The sequence below is a fragment of the Myotis davidii genome, unplaced genomic scaffold, assembly GCF_000327345.1.
Source record: "Myotis davidii unplaced genomic scaffold, ASM32734v1 scaffold378, whole genome shotgun sequence".
NCBI lineage: Eukaryota > Metazoa > Chordata > Mammalia > Chiroptera > Vespertilionidae > Myotis > Myotis davidii.
In genome coordinates this window covers 617,762-633,465 of record NW_006290631.1, presented here as the reverse complement: position 1 = coordinate 633,465, position 15,704 = coordinate 617,762, and the positions used below count along the sequence as shown (strand labels likewise).

At 37.6% G+C, this 15,704-nt stretch overlaps 1 protein-coding gene across 1 annotated transcript in view; it reads left to right on the top strand.

The window, feature by feature from the left end:
* Window positions 1-11,987, top strand: part of ME2 (malic enzyme 2, NAD(+)-dependent, mitochondrial) — a 31,635-nt gene extending 19,648 nt beyond the window's left edge. Inside the window, exons 10-15 of the mRNA XM_006763623.2 lie at window positions 1,764-1,878; window positions 3,104-3,246; window positions 6,357-6,459; window positions 8,972-9,042; window positions 9,698-9,796; window positions 11,744-11,987. Coding sequence (XP_006763686.1) covers window positions 1,764-1,878; window positions 3,104-3,246; window positions 6,357-6,459; window positions 8,972-9,042; window positions 9,698-9,796; window positions 11,744-11,911 — 699 coding nt within the window. The 3' untranslated portion in view covers window positions 11,912-11,987. The remainder of the gene's footprint in view (window positions 1-1,763; window positions 1,879-3,103; window positions 3,247-6,356; window positions 6,460-8,971; window positions 9,043-9,697; window positions 9,797-11,743) is intronic.
* The last annotated feature ends 3,717 nt before the right edge of the window (window positions 11,988-15,704 follow it).

Genomic DNA, 15,704 nt, shown 5'->3' with positions numbered 1-15,704 from the left:
GCTTTAGCTCTGACGCTCCAGCTCTTAGGCCTCCGCTAATGAAAGTAGGTAATCGAAACAATGTATAACTCCAGCTCTGACTCCAGCTCTGAGATCCCGGCTTTCGGCTTTCGCTGAAAGCAGGTTTTTGGAGTTCTTTTTAGCTTCTATATATTACTATGTTTCAAACTGCCCGCTCAGAGGCCTGCAGCAGCAGGCAGGGAACGTTGGAGTTCGCCATCACTGAAGCAAGCAAGCCTCATGTTCAGTTTAAGCTGCTTGACTGCCGGCTGCCATCTTGTCTGTCAGTTAATTTGCATATCTCGCTGATTAGCCAATGGGAAGAGTAGCGGTCGTATGCCAATTACCATGTTTCTCTTTTATTAATGTAGATAAGTCAGCTCTAGAATGCATATAGTATTGGTTAGCACAGTGAGAAGCCCCTCCCTGTTCATCTGCAGCTTCTGAGTGTATTTTCCTTTTAGTCTAAGTAGCTTGACCTAATGATTTTAGGCTTCCAGTCTCTCCTGGTGTCCTTAACGCTGCCCTCCTTTTTGAGACTGCCCTTTTGAACCATCGTAGTGGAGAGCTGTATTTCTCTTGGAGTCAAACATAGCGTATGAAGCCATTATTCTGAGAGCCTCCACCTGGTGAGGCTGTATCTCAGTCCTTTAGTTCACTTCCCAACCAGCGGTGCTGTGCAGATTTTCCCAGCCCTGCTGGTTTTTATCTGGGTTATTCTGGAGCTCTGATGGAAACATTTGCAGGGGATGTCTTCTCTTTTGCCAAAGTCAAGGTATGGATTTCTCAGCCTGGTTAAGTTTTCATCCATGTTTTGCCTATTTTAAATCATTGAGAAAAGTTTCATTGTTTTCCTGTCACTGGTACCTCTCCTGGCTTTGTGACACTACTAAGAATTTGACACTACTAAGCGTTTTGACTGGGGACTTGGGGAGGAAGCACGTTTCTTCAGTCAGACAACTTGAGCCAGAAGTCTCTGTTCCTCTTGTTTCAGAAGTCTTGGGAGTCCAGGAACAAGTCTGTAATTCTAAAAGTTCTGCATCCAGTTAGTAACGCATCTGACTGACCTGAACTTCTGTGGTAACAAAACCAGAGAGGTCATTTGTAGTCTTCACCTTTTGTGCTTGGTGTGACTTTTCTTTTTTAATCCTCACCCAAGGAGTGAGGGTATTTTTTCCATTGACTTTTAGAGGGAGTAGAAGGAAGGGAGCCGGGGAAGGAGGGACAGAGAGCGAAACATCGATGTGAGAGAGACACATGGATTGGTTGTCTCCCACACTGCCCCAACCAGGGGTGGGAATCGAACCTGCAACCCATGTATGTGCCCTTGACTGGGAATCAAACCTGCAAAACCACACTGGTCATAAATTTTGTTCAGTTGTGCAGTACCCATTGGGAGGCATTTGTAATATTTTATATATTGCCATAATACATTTCTAAAATATGAAAAATTCTGATTTCCAAACTGCATCTAGCCCAGAAAAGGGATTGTAGGACTTGTACCATATTGAATTTAGGAGAACTTCACAGAGTAAATGAGTTTTTGAGAGGGATTACAGTTTCTGGTTGTAAGGAGATTTGATTTATATTTTATATTGGGGTTTATGGACACTATGAAGATAGAATTAGAAGATATGGATTGAAGAGAAAAATAAATGAAAATACATTCCTATTGTAGAAACAATATGTGACTCAATGATGTCTTTTCACTTAATCCTCAATAAGCATTTACCAAAATACTGTATTTTTATGTAATAATTCAGGGGCGGGAAGCTAAAATAGACAGTCATCAGGAATCATTTGCTCACTCAGCCCCAGAGAGCATACCTGGTACTTTTGAAGATGCAGTAAAGATACTTAAGCCTTCAGCTATAATTGGTAAGTAAAGTTGTTGCAGATTATTCTCTTACTTAACTGTATCTTGCCAATCATAACTTACATCAGGATTACTAAAAAAGAAATGGTAGACTTTATCTAGCTTTCAGCATATATGATATTTTTCATAATAGCTTTTTTATTACAGCGTGCAATGAAAATTCAGTTAATGTATATTGCTTGTATTTTTAAGTGTAGAGGCTGTGGGATTTATCACACTTTATTTTTAAAGTTGGTATGAGTGTTGGGCTCAAAACCTAAAAAGACCAAGGTCATTGACACACTGTACCAGGAAAATCCTATGCAGAGTCTAAGGTTTTCACTGGCAACAAAGCTGAAAGTGTTTGGTATCTTTTGAGTCAGGTATTGCATAGCTGACATGAGACTATGACAACATGGCATGAAGTTCATAGCAGAAAATGTAACAGTCTTTAAAGGGGGAGCTATTTTCTTTCCAATGTAGCTATAAGATTTTTAATCTATCATTATCTTTTAATTGTATCTGTTTCATGTACAAGCCCTATTGAATGCCAAATAGCAAAATAGTCACAAACAGTAAGTGTCTATGATCAGGAAAAGTACATCTTTTTAGCTTCTTCATTGATTAGAACTCATATAAGTAAAATCACACAGTATGTCTTTTTGTGACTGGTTTATTTCACTTAGCATAATATCCTCAAGGTTCATCCATGTTGTAGCAATTTTAATTAGACATAGTGATGTAGATAATCTTATACTCTTCTCCTCCTTACCCCCCACAATTTACTATGTCTGGGGTGGACAATAAATATTTTAAGTGAAAACTTAGCATTTTATTGTTTTTCTTTTCACATTTGAAATTGTGTTCATATAACATTATTTCAGCAATGCAAAATCCATCTTTGTAATAGAGTTCACCTACGCTTTTGTTATGTTAAACCTGTTATAGAAATGCTGTTTATAAGAATTGCTTTTAGTCCAGCCAGTGTGGCTTAGCAGTTGAGCATCGACCTATGAACCGGGAGGTCACTGTTCAATTCCCCGTCAGGCCATGTGCCCGGGTTGTGGGCTCGTCCCCAGTGTGGGGCATGCAGGAGGCAGCCAATCAGTGATTCTCTCTCATCACTCATGTTTCTATCTCTCCCTCTCCCTTTCTCTCTCTCAAATCAATGAAACTATTTTTTTTTAAAAAGAATTGCTTTATTTTACTTGTAATGAAGTTGGCTGTTTTTCCCCTTATTTATTTCAGGAGTTGCAGGAGCTGGCCGACTTTTCACTCCTGGTGTAATCAAAACCATGGCTGATATCAACGAAAGGCCTATAATCTTTGCATTAAGTAATCCTACAGCAATGGCTGAGTGTACAGCTGAAGAAGCATATACACTTACAGAGGTATTAATAATAATTTAATGAATTAGTTATGTCCTATATTCCCTCTATTAACCTGTTGTTATACATTCTTGCATAATTTTCATGGTTACTTTGGAGATTACAACATTCGTCCGTGGATCATCAAATACTGGTATTAAATTATTGCTTGTAACAATTCTAGAAAGTAATTACCTCATAATTCTATTTTTTAATACCTTTATGCCATTTGTGCTGTTTTACATTTTTTTAAAATATATTTTTATTGATTTCAGAGAGGAAGGGAGAGGGAGAGAGAGAGAAAAACATCATTGATGAGAGAGAATCATTGATCAGCTGTCTTCTGCACGTACCCATGATCCTGCAACCCGGCCATGTTGCCCTGACCGGGAATTGAACTATAACCTCCTGGTTCATAGATCGATGCTCACCCACCAGCCAGATGAGATAAAACATTTTTCACAATTTTTATAACTTTGAAACTTCTATCTCTTTTTTTAAAATGATTTTTTAAAAAGCATTTCATTATAGTTTAATTTTATATAATTTCTTGGTGTTACATAAAATAATGACATATTTATGTATTTGCAGTTACCTCTTAAATTTTCAGTTCCTTTGTTTTCAGTGGAGAGATGTCTTAGTGTTACTCTAACACCCTCGATGCTTAGTGAGAAAGCAGCAGTTTCTTGTAGAACAGAGAATAGGCCAGCTTGGGCCTCAGAATGTGACAATACTGTTACCATTAAGATCTGGCCACACTTAAGCAATAGGTAGAATGTGACGGGGAAAGAACAGATGGTTTGGAGAAGATGAACTGCTGTAGAATCTCACCGTTCTAGAGAACATTCCCAAGATCTTTCTAAATCTCCAAATTTACTGGTATCATGTGAATATAACACATTCCCCATAAAGAACTATATTGTATAATCCACTTTATGGAGCTATTAAAATTAATGGTGCCCCCATAATATTTATTATTATACACACTAGAGGCCCAGCGCGCAAAATCGCGCAAGACCCAGACCCCCGTGCCACTGGACCCAGACCTCCCTGCACCGTGGGATCCAGACTCCTTCTGCCGTGCCGCCGCAGGCAGGACCCCAGACTCCCTCCGCTGCACGTGCTGGCAGGACCCCAGACCCGCCGCACCAGTGGGATCCCAGACCCTGCCACTGCCACCACGGGCCTCGCGAGCTCATTTGTGCCTTGCTAGTCCCCATTCCTCTCTCTCCAGTGTTGAGTGTCTGAGCCATTGGCTGCTCCGAACTGTTTGGCTCTTTTCCTTAGTAACAGCTTTTACCTTCTGCCTCAATTCCTCTCCCACCTTTCACCCTTCCCCCACGCACCACCTACCTCTGCCGCCAGCCAGGGACGCCCCCGCCCCGTCCCCCACAGCAGGAGCACCTCTGCTCGCCACCTGGGGACCCATGCTGCACTCCCTGCCCCCACCTGCCCAGCGCCCATCCCCCACACCCTCTTCACTGCACGGCCCCCGCCTTGCTGCTATCAGAGCCTGTGGGCCACGGGAACGAGAGGTGCTCCATGCACCTCCTGGTGACCGATCTTTGGGCATTACGGCCACAGGTTTTTTGTATATATAGACTAGAGGCCCGGTGCACCAAATTAGTACAGAAGAGGAGGATCCCCTCAGCCCAGGCTGCACCCTCTCCAATCCGGGACCCCCTCGGGGGATGTCCGACTGCTGGTTTAGGCCCGATCCCTGGGACTGCTGGCTCCTAACTGCTCACCTACTGCCTGCCTTATCACCCCTAACTGCCCTCCCTGCCAGCCTGATCAGCCCTAACCGCCTCTGCTTGCCAGCCCGATTGTCCCTAACTGCCCCCCTGCTGGCCTGGTCACCCCCAACTGCCCCCCTGCCAACCTGGTCGCCCCATGCAGCCTGCTGTTCAGTCGTTTGGTCGTCCCTCACTAACCCCCCTGCCGGCCTGGTCACCCCACGCAGCCTGCTGTTGGTCATTACTGTTACTGTGACAGTGTCCCAGACAATTTGCATATTCCTCTATTATTAGTATAGATTATTATTATGGTAACATGTATGGCATTAGCCAGGAACTAATGTTAATGTTCAAACACAACTTTTGTTACGCGTAGTTATGTCTAAAATAGGTTGAGAATGATAATAGCTATCTGTAGAAAATGTTGTATGTAGTTGTAGGTCCAAGCTAGTCACCCGAGCCTACCACTAAGCCTGTCGCTGACTTGCTTCAACACTTACCATAAACCTTGTATCATTTTTGAAATTGAAAGTATATCTTGTAAAAGTATTCATTACTGTACTTCATGGACCTTCAGGTCAAATTCTTGAGTGTTTAAACCACTAGTGCCAAGGATCTGCTATACTTCAAAGAATAACACTTCGATATTACACTCTTGTTACAATTTGGATTTTAGGTTATTAGACATAGTTCTTTTGAATGTTCAAATACTCGTGGCAGTTTGTCCATCCTACCATGTGGACATAGTTCAGTTTTCTGTAAATCACTTTTTAACTTAATCCAAGGAGCTGTTTAAAACAGGACATATATATGTTATGCCTTGATTATTGCAGGATAGGTTATCCTGCTAGAGAACATTGCTTTCTTCTTGCTCTTTGTCTTATTTTTTTTCCAGGGAAAGGTGGGGGTGGTGGTATTTGTTGAGGGATTTTATATATAAAGGACTTCATTTTATAAATTAATGTCCAGATACTTTTCAATTTCACAGGCATTGACTTCTCTTAGAAATACAGAATGTACCAGTAACATTTGTTATGTGCTATTATAGAGCATAGTACTAGACTGGATGACTACGACAAATTTGGAGACTTTTTTTTTAACAAGGCAACATGCCATTTTTTTCTGGGATTGATAGTGTAGTTGTATCGATGCCTCTTTTCTAAACTGCCTCACTAGGGGGCATTATGGCATAACATTTTTCAACGTTAGAATGTATGCATAAAACAAACTTTATTCCAATAAAAATTAAGTGACAGAATTATGTTATATAGTAAATTATTCCTGTTTGCAAATAATATGTTGGTCTGCTTTACTATAGGATTTAATCTTGTTTGAGGTTACCTTGATTTTCTAAGGCATATCAAGTAACAGAATCAAGGCCATTTCATTTCTTCGCAGGGAAGGTGTTTGTTTGCCAGTGGCAGTCCATTCGAGCCGGTGAAACTAAGTGATGGGCGAGTGTTCACGCCAGGCCAAGGCAACAATGCATATATTTTCCCAGGTAAATGTCACCATTATGTGTGTTTCAGAGTAATCATTAATGAAATTCTTTAGAGTTTAAGATTAAAATGAACGATGGAATTTACAGGATTTTGGTATGCATGCACAGGGTAACTCAAGAAATTCAGCAGATCCAACTTGCTGTATTTCCTCTGAAAATGTATTTATTCATACAGGGGTGGGCAAAAGTAGGTTTACAGTTATAATTCAACAGATAAATAATTCAACAATTACAGTTGTGAGTATGCGAAACATAGTTTATTCTTGTAGTTTTTAAATTATTTTATTATTTTCCATATAAGCAACTGTAAACCTACTTTTGTCCCACCCATTTAAGGAGACAGTCATTTTTGCCCCAGACATTTAAATAACTGCATTATATGTAGATGGACCAGTTACTCTTCTTTAAAATTTTCTATGTTTTCCAGAGGCTGGATTAAAATAAGGAAGCTATTAACCCTCTGATCTTCTCGTCCTCCCCACTCTATTGGGATAGTCTTTGAATAGTTCAAAACAAAATTTCTAGACTTTGAGACAACAGACATAGTTGAGGACAGAGGTGCCAGAAAGTGGGAGATTAAAAGCCAGATCACTCAATAGTGACAGAGTAGGCAAGCCCCATCCTTGTGTTCATAACTACCAATCATTTTTTAGTTCCGAACCCTTGCATATGAGAAATGGTCAAAGATTACTGCCCAGCTGGCGTGGCTCAGTGATTGAGCATCGACCTATGAACCCATTGGTCATGGTTCAATTCCCGGTTAGGGCACATGCCCGGGTTGTGGGCTCCATCCCCAGTCAGGGCATGCAGGAGGCAACCAGTCAGTGATTCTCATCATTGATGTTTCTATCTCTCCCTCCCTCTCCCTTCCTCTCTCTATGAAGTTAATAAAAAATATATATATTTTAAAAGATTACTAGTCCTATGTGGGAAGAAGGAAAATTAAAAACTATCAATATCATCATGGAGACAAATGATTGCATCTCTGAAACAAGACTTATTTTTTAAAATTATAAAACAAAAATAAAGTTTTAAAAATGAAAATTTTAGTAGCAGAAGGATTAGATGAAAAAGTTGAGGAAGTCACCTAGAAATAGAGCAAAGAACAGAGATAGAAATAGAGGAGAGGATTAGAGGAATAGTCCACGAGGTACAATAGCAGGAAATAGAAATTTCAGGAAGAGAGCACAGGAACACGGGCGGAAGGGCATTATCAAAAGCTTTATGAACATTTCCCCAAACGGAAAGACTCAAGTTTCCAAATAGGAAAGGCCTGCCCACTGTGTGCCAAACACCTCAGTGAAAATGATGCACCTCAGGGCAGATCATGAAATTACAGAACATTAGCCACACACACGAACATAGCCTACATCCCTCCAGAGAGGAAGTAAAAAGATAATCACTGAAAAAGTACCTGGGATCACATTGGCACTGGATCATCACCAATAATGCTGGAAGCTTATTTCTGAACTAGAATTCTAAACTCAAACTATCAAAATGGAAAGTAGGAAAAGAAGAAAAAGAAAAAGATAGTTGAGGAATGTAAGAATTCGATGTAAGATTTCAAAAAATATACCTCCCAATATACTGTTTTTCAGAAAACTACAGGAGAATATATGCTAACAGGAAGAGGTAGTAACAAAAAACTAGGAAGAAGTGGGATTTAGGAAATAAACTCAACTTAGAAGCAAAGGGAATCCCGATGATAGAGGGATTTTCCAGCATGACAACTCCATATCTGAAGTGGATTGCAGCCAGATCACATTTATTCTAGAGGATGAAATGAGAGACTACATGAGGTAGCTGAAATATTATACTTCAAATTCCAAAAAACCACTAAAGTCAAGAAAAAAATAGGATAGTAACTTTAGGGAAAACAAAGTTATACAGAAGAGGAAAAATCATGATACAGTGTTATAGTGGATAGTCAGCTGTGAATAGCATTTATGAAGTCATAATAAACACTGAATGTTCACTCAATCAAAATGATGGGAAGAAGAAAAAAGGCTGGAAATGTGACAGAAAGCTAACTAATTTCCCACAGGAGAGAAGCAGTGATATTTAAAACTCAGAAGTCAGAACTCTAAGCAAGCTGTGTAAGAGTGAGAAATGAATATTGAAACAATCAGCTAAAAGAATTGCAAGTAGTTGCCTCTGTATAGCAAGAAACAGAGGGTTGGAGGTGTGTGGGAATAGTGTTTTCTGTAACAAATGTCGATAAATTGTATGCATTTGTAATTTTGATAAATGTAAAAACAATATTGGGGAGCTATTTGATATTTTCTAAAATATTTTTTCTAGTAAATAAGAATTATAGTGGTTAATAAAGATCATTGGATTTTAACTCTCAGATTTTTGTGTTTATTTTCTTGGCTGCTTGGGGTTTTTTTGGAGAGGGTATTAGGAGTGGGGATGGCTTGCCATTCACTTGCTTTAAATCTGGGAATTTATTTGGCTCCTTTCACAATTTGAAAAGTGACCTTACTAATAAACTGTTTAAACTGTATTCTAGGAGTGGCTTTAGCTGTTATTCTCTGTCACACCCGGCATATTAGTGACCATGTTTTCCTAGAAGCTGCAAAGGTAATTATTTTCAATATTGTATAGTTATTTTATAAAGGATGAGTTATAAAGATTAAAAGCAGAAAGGAAAAGAGAAGGGGTTAAATCTGCCTTATGAATGTGAAGGAAGTTACTCACCCATTGCTCTTGTGATTTGCCCATCTACTTTTGCATAAAATTATTTTTTAGCATGATTTTTCAAATGTGTGATGGTAAGCTATGAATCCTTTTGTATTTATAACACATCTATACCTGTATTATATGTTTCTGAAAGTAACAAATTCTGACAGCATAGATAAAATATAACTCCTTGTGAGTTTTTAATGACAATTACAGATTTATTTGGAATATTTGCAACTCCAAACTTGGCAGTATGAGTTTTGAAGAACTCACAGTAATACAAATATTAATGTCTATTTTCATAGTAGCTGTTGTAATTATACCAAACTGTGTATGTTAAGTAGAATATATTAATAAGTCTTTAGATCTGGTTATTTCTTAATTGTTTAGTAGTGAACAGTTTTAATTTCTGCAGTAGTTTAAGTGTATTCCTGCTAGAAATAGGAGAATTATATTATCTGTATTTCTGCTCCTCAACCCTTTCTATGTTTCAGTAGGTCTTTATTATTCTGTGTTATTTAAACAAACAAACATAAAGTTCTCTTTTTCTCTTTAGGCACTGACAAGTCAGTTGACGGATAAAGAGCTAGCTCAAGGGAGACTTTATCCCCCTTTTTCCAATATTCAGGAAGTTTCCATTAACATTGCTATTAAAGTAAGTAATAGTTTATACCTCTTCATATAAATTTTAATAGAACTTTCTTATGTAAGTAACACAAGTTTATTAAAGAAAAGTTTGAAACATATAGTGCAAAGAAGAAATTTTAGTTCACCCATATTCTACCAGAATATAACCCACATTGTTATTTTGAGTTTGTTGCCTTCTAGTCTTCTTAAGCACACACGTGCCCAGTCACCAGTACCTATTTTTACAATTGGATTGTCACTGCACCTTTTCCCACTTAGTGTATTATAAGTCTTTTCCCTTGTTAATCAATAATAATTCTCTTTTTGTTATGTCATAATTAGTTTAACCATTTCTCTTTGGACATTTAAGTGTTTTTCATTTTGGTAGAAATAATATTGTAGTGAACATCCTCAGATAAGTCTTTATGTGCATTTGTGATTGTTTTTCCTTAAGATAAGTTCCTAATCATAAGGACGAACAGTGTTAACACACTAAGGCTACTGATTCATATTGCCAAATATTTCTTCAGAAAAAAGTACTGATTTACATAGTACCTATTAGATATGAGTGTATTTGTTTTCCCACACCTTTGCCCATACTTAGAATTATTATTTTTAAATCTTATATATTTAATAGATGAAAATTATTTTTATTTAAAGCACTTACTTTATTATTAGATTGAAGAATATTTTGTGTTTATTGAGCAATCATACTTTTTTGTGAACTGCCTATTCATGGCCTGTGCTTGTTTGTATGTTATATGTCTTTCTACCTTTTTTTAAAATACATTTTTATTGATTTCAGAGAGGAAGGAAGGAGGAGAGAGAGAGAGATAGAAATATCAATGATAACAGAGAATCATTGATCGGCTGCCTCCTGCATGCCCCGCACTGAGGATCAAGCCCCAAACCCGGGCACCTGCCCTGACCGGGAATCAAATCATGACCTCCTGCTTCTTAGGTCTACACTCACCACTGAGCCATGCCAGCCAGCTCTTTCCACTTTCTGTTACTGACTTATGAGAGCTCTTTATTAAGGACTAGAGGTCGGATGCATGAAATTCAGGCAAGGGGCTCAGCCCTCACAGTCCCAGCTGCCCCAGCCGGCTCTCGCAGCCCCAGCTCCATCCAGAAGGTCTTCTGGATGGTCATTCTGCTGTTCGTTTAATTAGCATATTAGCTCTTTTTTGTATAGGATAGTGATCCTTCTGTTTGTTGTGGTGCAGGTGTTGTCCCATTGTCATTATTCTAAACTTAGAATTGTTTTATGTACCATTTTTCAAAAGCTTTTTCATGAACTTATCTATTAATTTATAGGTTGTTTCTCATCTTTTGTGAGTGTTAATGCCTTCTCCCACTCAAAAATTATATAAATATCTACCTGTGTTTTCTAATAACATAAAACTTTTTAATCACACAGGTTTATTTTAGTGTATGTTGTGAGACAGAAACTTTTTCTTTGAGTAGGTAACCAGTTGTTTCACCACCAGTTGATCGAGACTACTGCTTTTATTAGTATAAAATTTTTTAATCTGTTACTAGGAATCTGTTCCTAACCATATTTATCTATCATTATGCACTATTTTAATTATTATAATATGTATAAAGTATATTATTTGATACTATATATTTTCTGTCATTATGGTTTTTCAGTGTTGTCTGTTCTCAACTGTTTATCCTTTTGGATGGATTTTTATATCAGTTCTTTGAGTTTAAAGAAAACCCTGCAACTATGTATACAACTATGTCGTATTTATAAATTAAATAGGTAAAATTAAGTCTTTCAGTGTTGACAAATCCCCATTCAGTCTCTCTCTCCACTCAAGGTTTTTTGGGTTTAAGTCTTTCAATATAATTCTGTTGTTTTCTTCACCTCAATGTGGCATGTCTCATTATTTTACTAGATATTTAAATTTTTTTCTAAATAAGATTCCTCGCTGATCATTTCTGTTATATAATCTTATTTACTTTTCAGGTTACAGAATACCTGTATGCTAATAAAATGGCTTTCCGGTACCCAGAACCTGAGGACAAGGCCAAGTATGTTAGAGAAAGAATATGGCGAAGTGAATATGACTCCATGCTGCCAGATATGTATGAATGGCCAGAATCTGGACAAAGCCCTCCTGTGCTACCAGAATAGAAGCGCCCACAAATAAATATTGTCCGTGCTTCAGGGAACCCCTCTTTTCAGACAAAATATAATGTTCTCAAATTTATGGGGTTTTTTTCCTGTGTTTTATTGTCCCCCACTGCTTTGCCAGACTTATTTTTCCCATGAATCTACACTTCTGTGTGGGTAGATGTGTCGACTACATTGTTAATGCCCACTGGCACCCTGCCACCAAATAGCCGTAATCCGTTCATTCTGATTTGTAGCTCATACCACATCAAAGAGATGTTAAAAATATATTTTGAATGTCTTCACCTGTACTCTTAATCACACTTGCCCAAGAATTTGCTATTTACTATTATCTATATATATATAAAAGCCTAAGCGACCCAATGATAAGTTGACCAGTTGCTATGATGTGCACTGACCACCAGGGGGCAGATGCTCAACACAGGAGCTGCCCCCTGGTCGTCAGTGCACTCCCACAGCCAATCTCCTGCAGCCAGCCAACATCACATGGCCCTTCCCCTTGGCCGGCCAACCTCCTACAGCCTGATAGGCCCCAATAGCCAGCCAGGCCAAGGGACCCCACCTGTGCATGAATTTGTGCACTGGGCCTCAAGTAGGTAATAATCTTTCACTGAGCTCTTTTGAGGGTGACTAATATACTAACTGACTTCTGTGGAGATGAGCACACAGTATGAGGAAAAAGCCAAATTTAACCAAATTCTAAGGATAAATTGTCTATCTAAAATGTTTTTATTTATTTCTTCCTCATGCTCTGAAATTCCTCTCCAGTATATAGAGTTAGAGAAATATGAAAAATATACCCTATTATTTATTTCCTAAAACTAAATTAAGGCTTTACTATAACATTGTAAGAGAGAAATGGAAACTACTGCTGCCTTTAGACAAATAAAAAAATAGTCATTGAGCCTGTAATAATGTCAACATTAAAACATTTAAAAAGTCATTGTTTTTAACAGTGTATAAAAATCATAGTGTAACTTTTTTATTTAATAAAGATAATAACTTCAATTTAATTGCTTCAATTATGCTATTTTATTGCTCAGGTAGAAATTTAGCTTTGCTTATTATGAAAAACACATATTTTCATCATCTTAATTTCGAGATGATTCTGAGGAGGGAGTTATAAGATGCATAAATTATGATTAACATCGTGACTTTTAACAAATTAGTCAGATGTTTCACATCTAAACCGAGTCATATTTAACTGAAGAAGTCATACCCCTCTTCCAATAGTGATGCTCTACTTGAGATAATTTTGGAATATTCATTCCTACGAGACATTCCTTTGAATATCATTAGTGACAATTCTTTCTCCATTAAAAATGAATTTAATTTTTTGAAGCCATCAAAATTAATTTAGAGCCAAGTGGGATAAATAAGGTAGGTGTTCAGACCGTTTTTTTTGTTTTTTGGTTTTTTTTAAATATATTTTATTGATTTATTACAGAGAGGAAGGGAGAGAGAGAGAGAGCTAGAAACATCAATGAGAGAGAAACATCGACCAGCTGCCTCCTGCACATCTCCTACTGGGAATGTGCCCGCAACCCAGGTACACGCCCTTGACCGGAATCGAACCCGGGACCCTTCAGTCCGCAGGCTGACGCTCTATCCACTGAGCCAAACCGGTTTCGGCCAGACCGTTTTTAATAGTCCATTTTCATGCCATTTTCAACCCAGTAAAATGGATAATAATTGACTAGTGAGACCAGTTTTTTGTGTGGCTTACAAACTGGAGAGTTATAAAGGAAAATCCAGAATCATTTTAAGAAGTAGTAGTATGGCTATCTATGTGCCTAACACGGATGCTTTGAAGGAACTAAATTTTTAAATGCTCATTCTACAATATTACTACAAAAAAGTATTCACAACTACTTAGCATGCACATTATTTGACATTTCTCTCCACAGTCCTTGATATGGTAAATATAACATTCTGTAGAGAAAAAAGGGCATTGTATTTATTTTCATATTTTCCTCTACCTATAGCCAGAGATTAATTCACAATAATTTTGAGTAAATTCTTCATTTTAAGAATGCTCAAAATGTCATTGCCATTTAAAATATGGGGAAGTGCAAATCTGTTAATTTGTTTAACAGTCAGAAAAGTCTGTTAGACAAATCTGTTTCATAAAATAAGCAACTAGGTCACAATTTGTTTCTTTTAATTAAATATGAAAGGTTTATGTTTTTCATACTACCTTTGTCAAAACACAATCACTCCCAAAAATATTCTCTGAAATCTTGATTTTAGTTTAACATAAATATTACAAACCTGATTTGTGCTTATTAAAGGTAGGAACACATGCTGAAGTTTACTTAGTAATTTGACTAAGATGTTCACTTATTAATATCTCTAGTACAGGTCTCATGGGAATTATCAATATTTCAAGGGGAAAAAAACAAGGCCAAATAGCATATTGCTTTTTTAAATAAGAAATCTTATATGTATATATTTCTAAGCTACTTAATTCTCATTATGTATTATTTACCAACCAATATTTTTTAATAAGTATTGGGTGTAAAGTAATGAAACCATTTTTAATATTAAAGCCAAGAAAATACAGGCAAGAATTCTCATTATGGTGGGAGGAGGGTGGCATAATGGCATCAAATTAGAAAATAAGCTGAAACATTTGATTTGTATGGAAACATTTACCTAGAAAGGAGGTAATTGTTTTGAAAAACAGGAATGGAGAGTCATTTTAATTCTTTTGAGTAAAGAAATTCTGTAGATTAGCCTGTCAGAAATGATTAAATAGGAAAAAGTGATGACACATTTTTCTAACGTGGCAGCACCACCTGTGGTGTGAAACAAATTGGATAAATCGTGAGGGTAAGGTTTATTGACGATAATGGGGAAAGTGTTAAAGATTTTGATTAAAACCTTTCTAAAGGATGGATTCTTACCCAGAAAGTTGCCTCAGAATCACTGCGAAGCTTCTTTAAGAAGCTTCTTTAAAATGCGGAGGCCTCTGTCCCTTCCTCTGGGCCCCTGGACCCCTAGGCAGAGTCGTGGTAGGTGTGTTCTCAGCGCACACTTCCCCTGCCCTCCCTGTCACTGCCTTAAAGCAGGTTGTCTGAGTCTCCTGGAGAGCTGGCCCATTCCTCCTGTGGATGCCCTGGGTCTGGGGTGGGACCCAAGATTCTGCACTTCTGACGAGCTCCCTGGTGATGCCCGGTGATGCCCATGCTGCTGGTACAGAGAAGGCCCGAATGGCATTGCTCCAGAGTCCTAGTGGTGTGCATTTTGAGTTCAGTGCTCATAGAGTATGTACTGCACATGAAAAAGATGACAAATTATGTTCTTACAAAGAATTGGGTCCACCTATTTCTGTTATGTATAGTTTTTAAAGGATGTTTATAAGAGCAAAAATTAATACAGAACTTTTAAACATTTTTATGAAAAGGCATAACTTGAATACTGTTTAATTTCAAATTATGGATTTTAAATGTACTTATTAAAACCTAGCAACCAGTTTTCATTTATAAAAGATTAGCCATCAAATGAATCTTTGTTTATTCTCTATTTTTGGTTGTCTCATGCTATGACTTAACCTATCCTTTGTCTTTTCTTTCTCTAAATTATCAGCATCTGGAGAAATAAGATTTTGCATTCTTCTTTGCAAAGGAGTTACTAGCAAATTAATACCAATGCATAATCATTATTAAGGGGTGTGGGGCATTATTTACTGCTGAGCGATAACTAAGAAAGCCCAAAGGGGATGGTAGGGGAATAGGAAAAGCCTTTCTTTAGAAAAAAATACTTCATCCAAAGGCTTCTCTAGCTTTTTTCC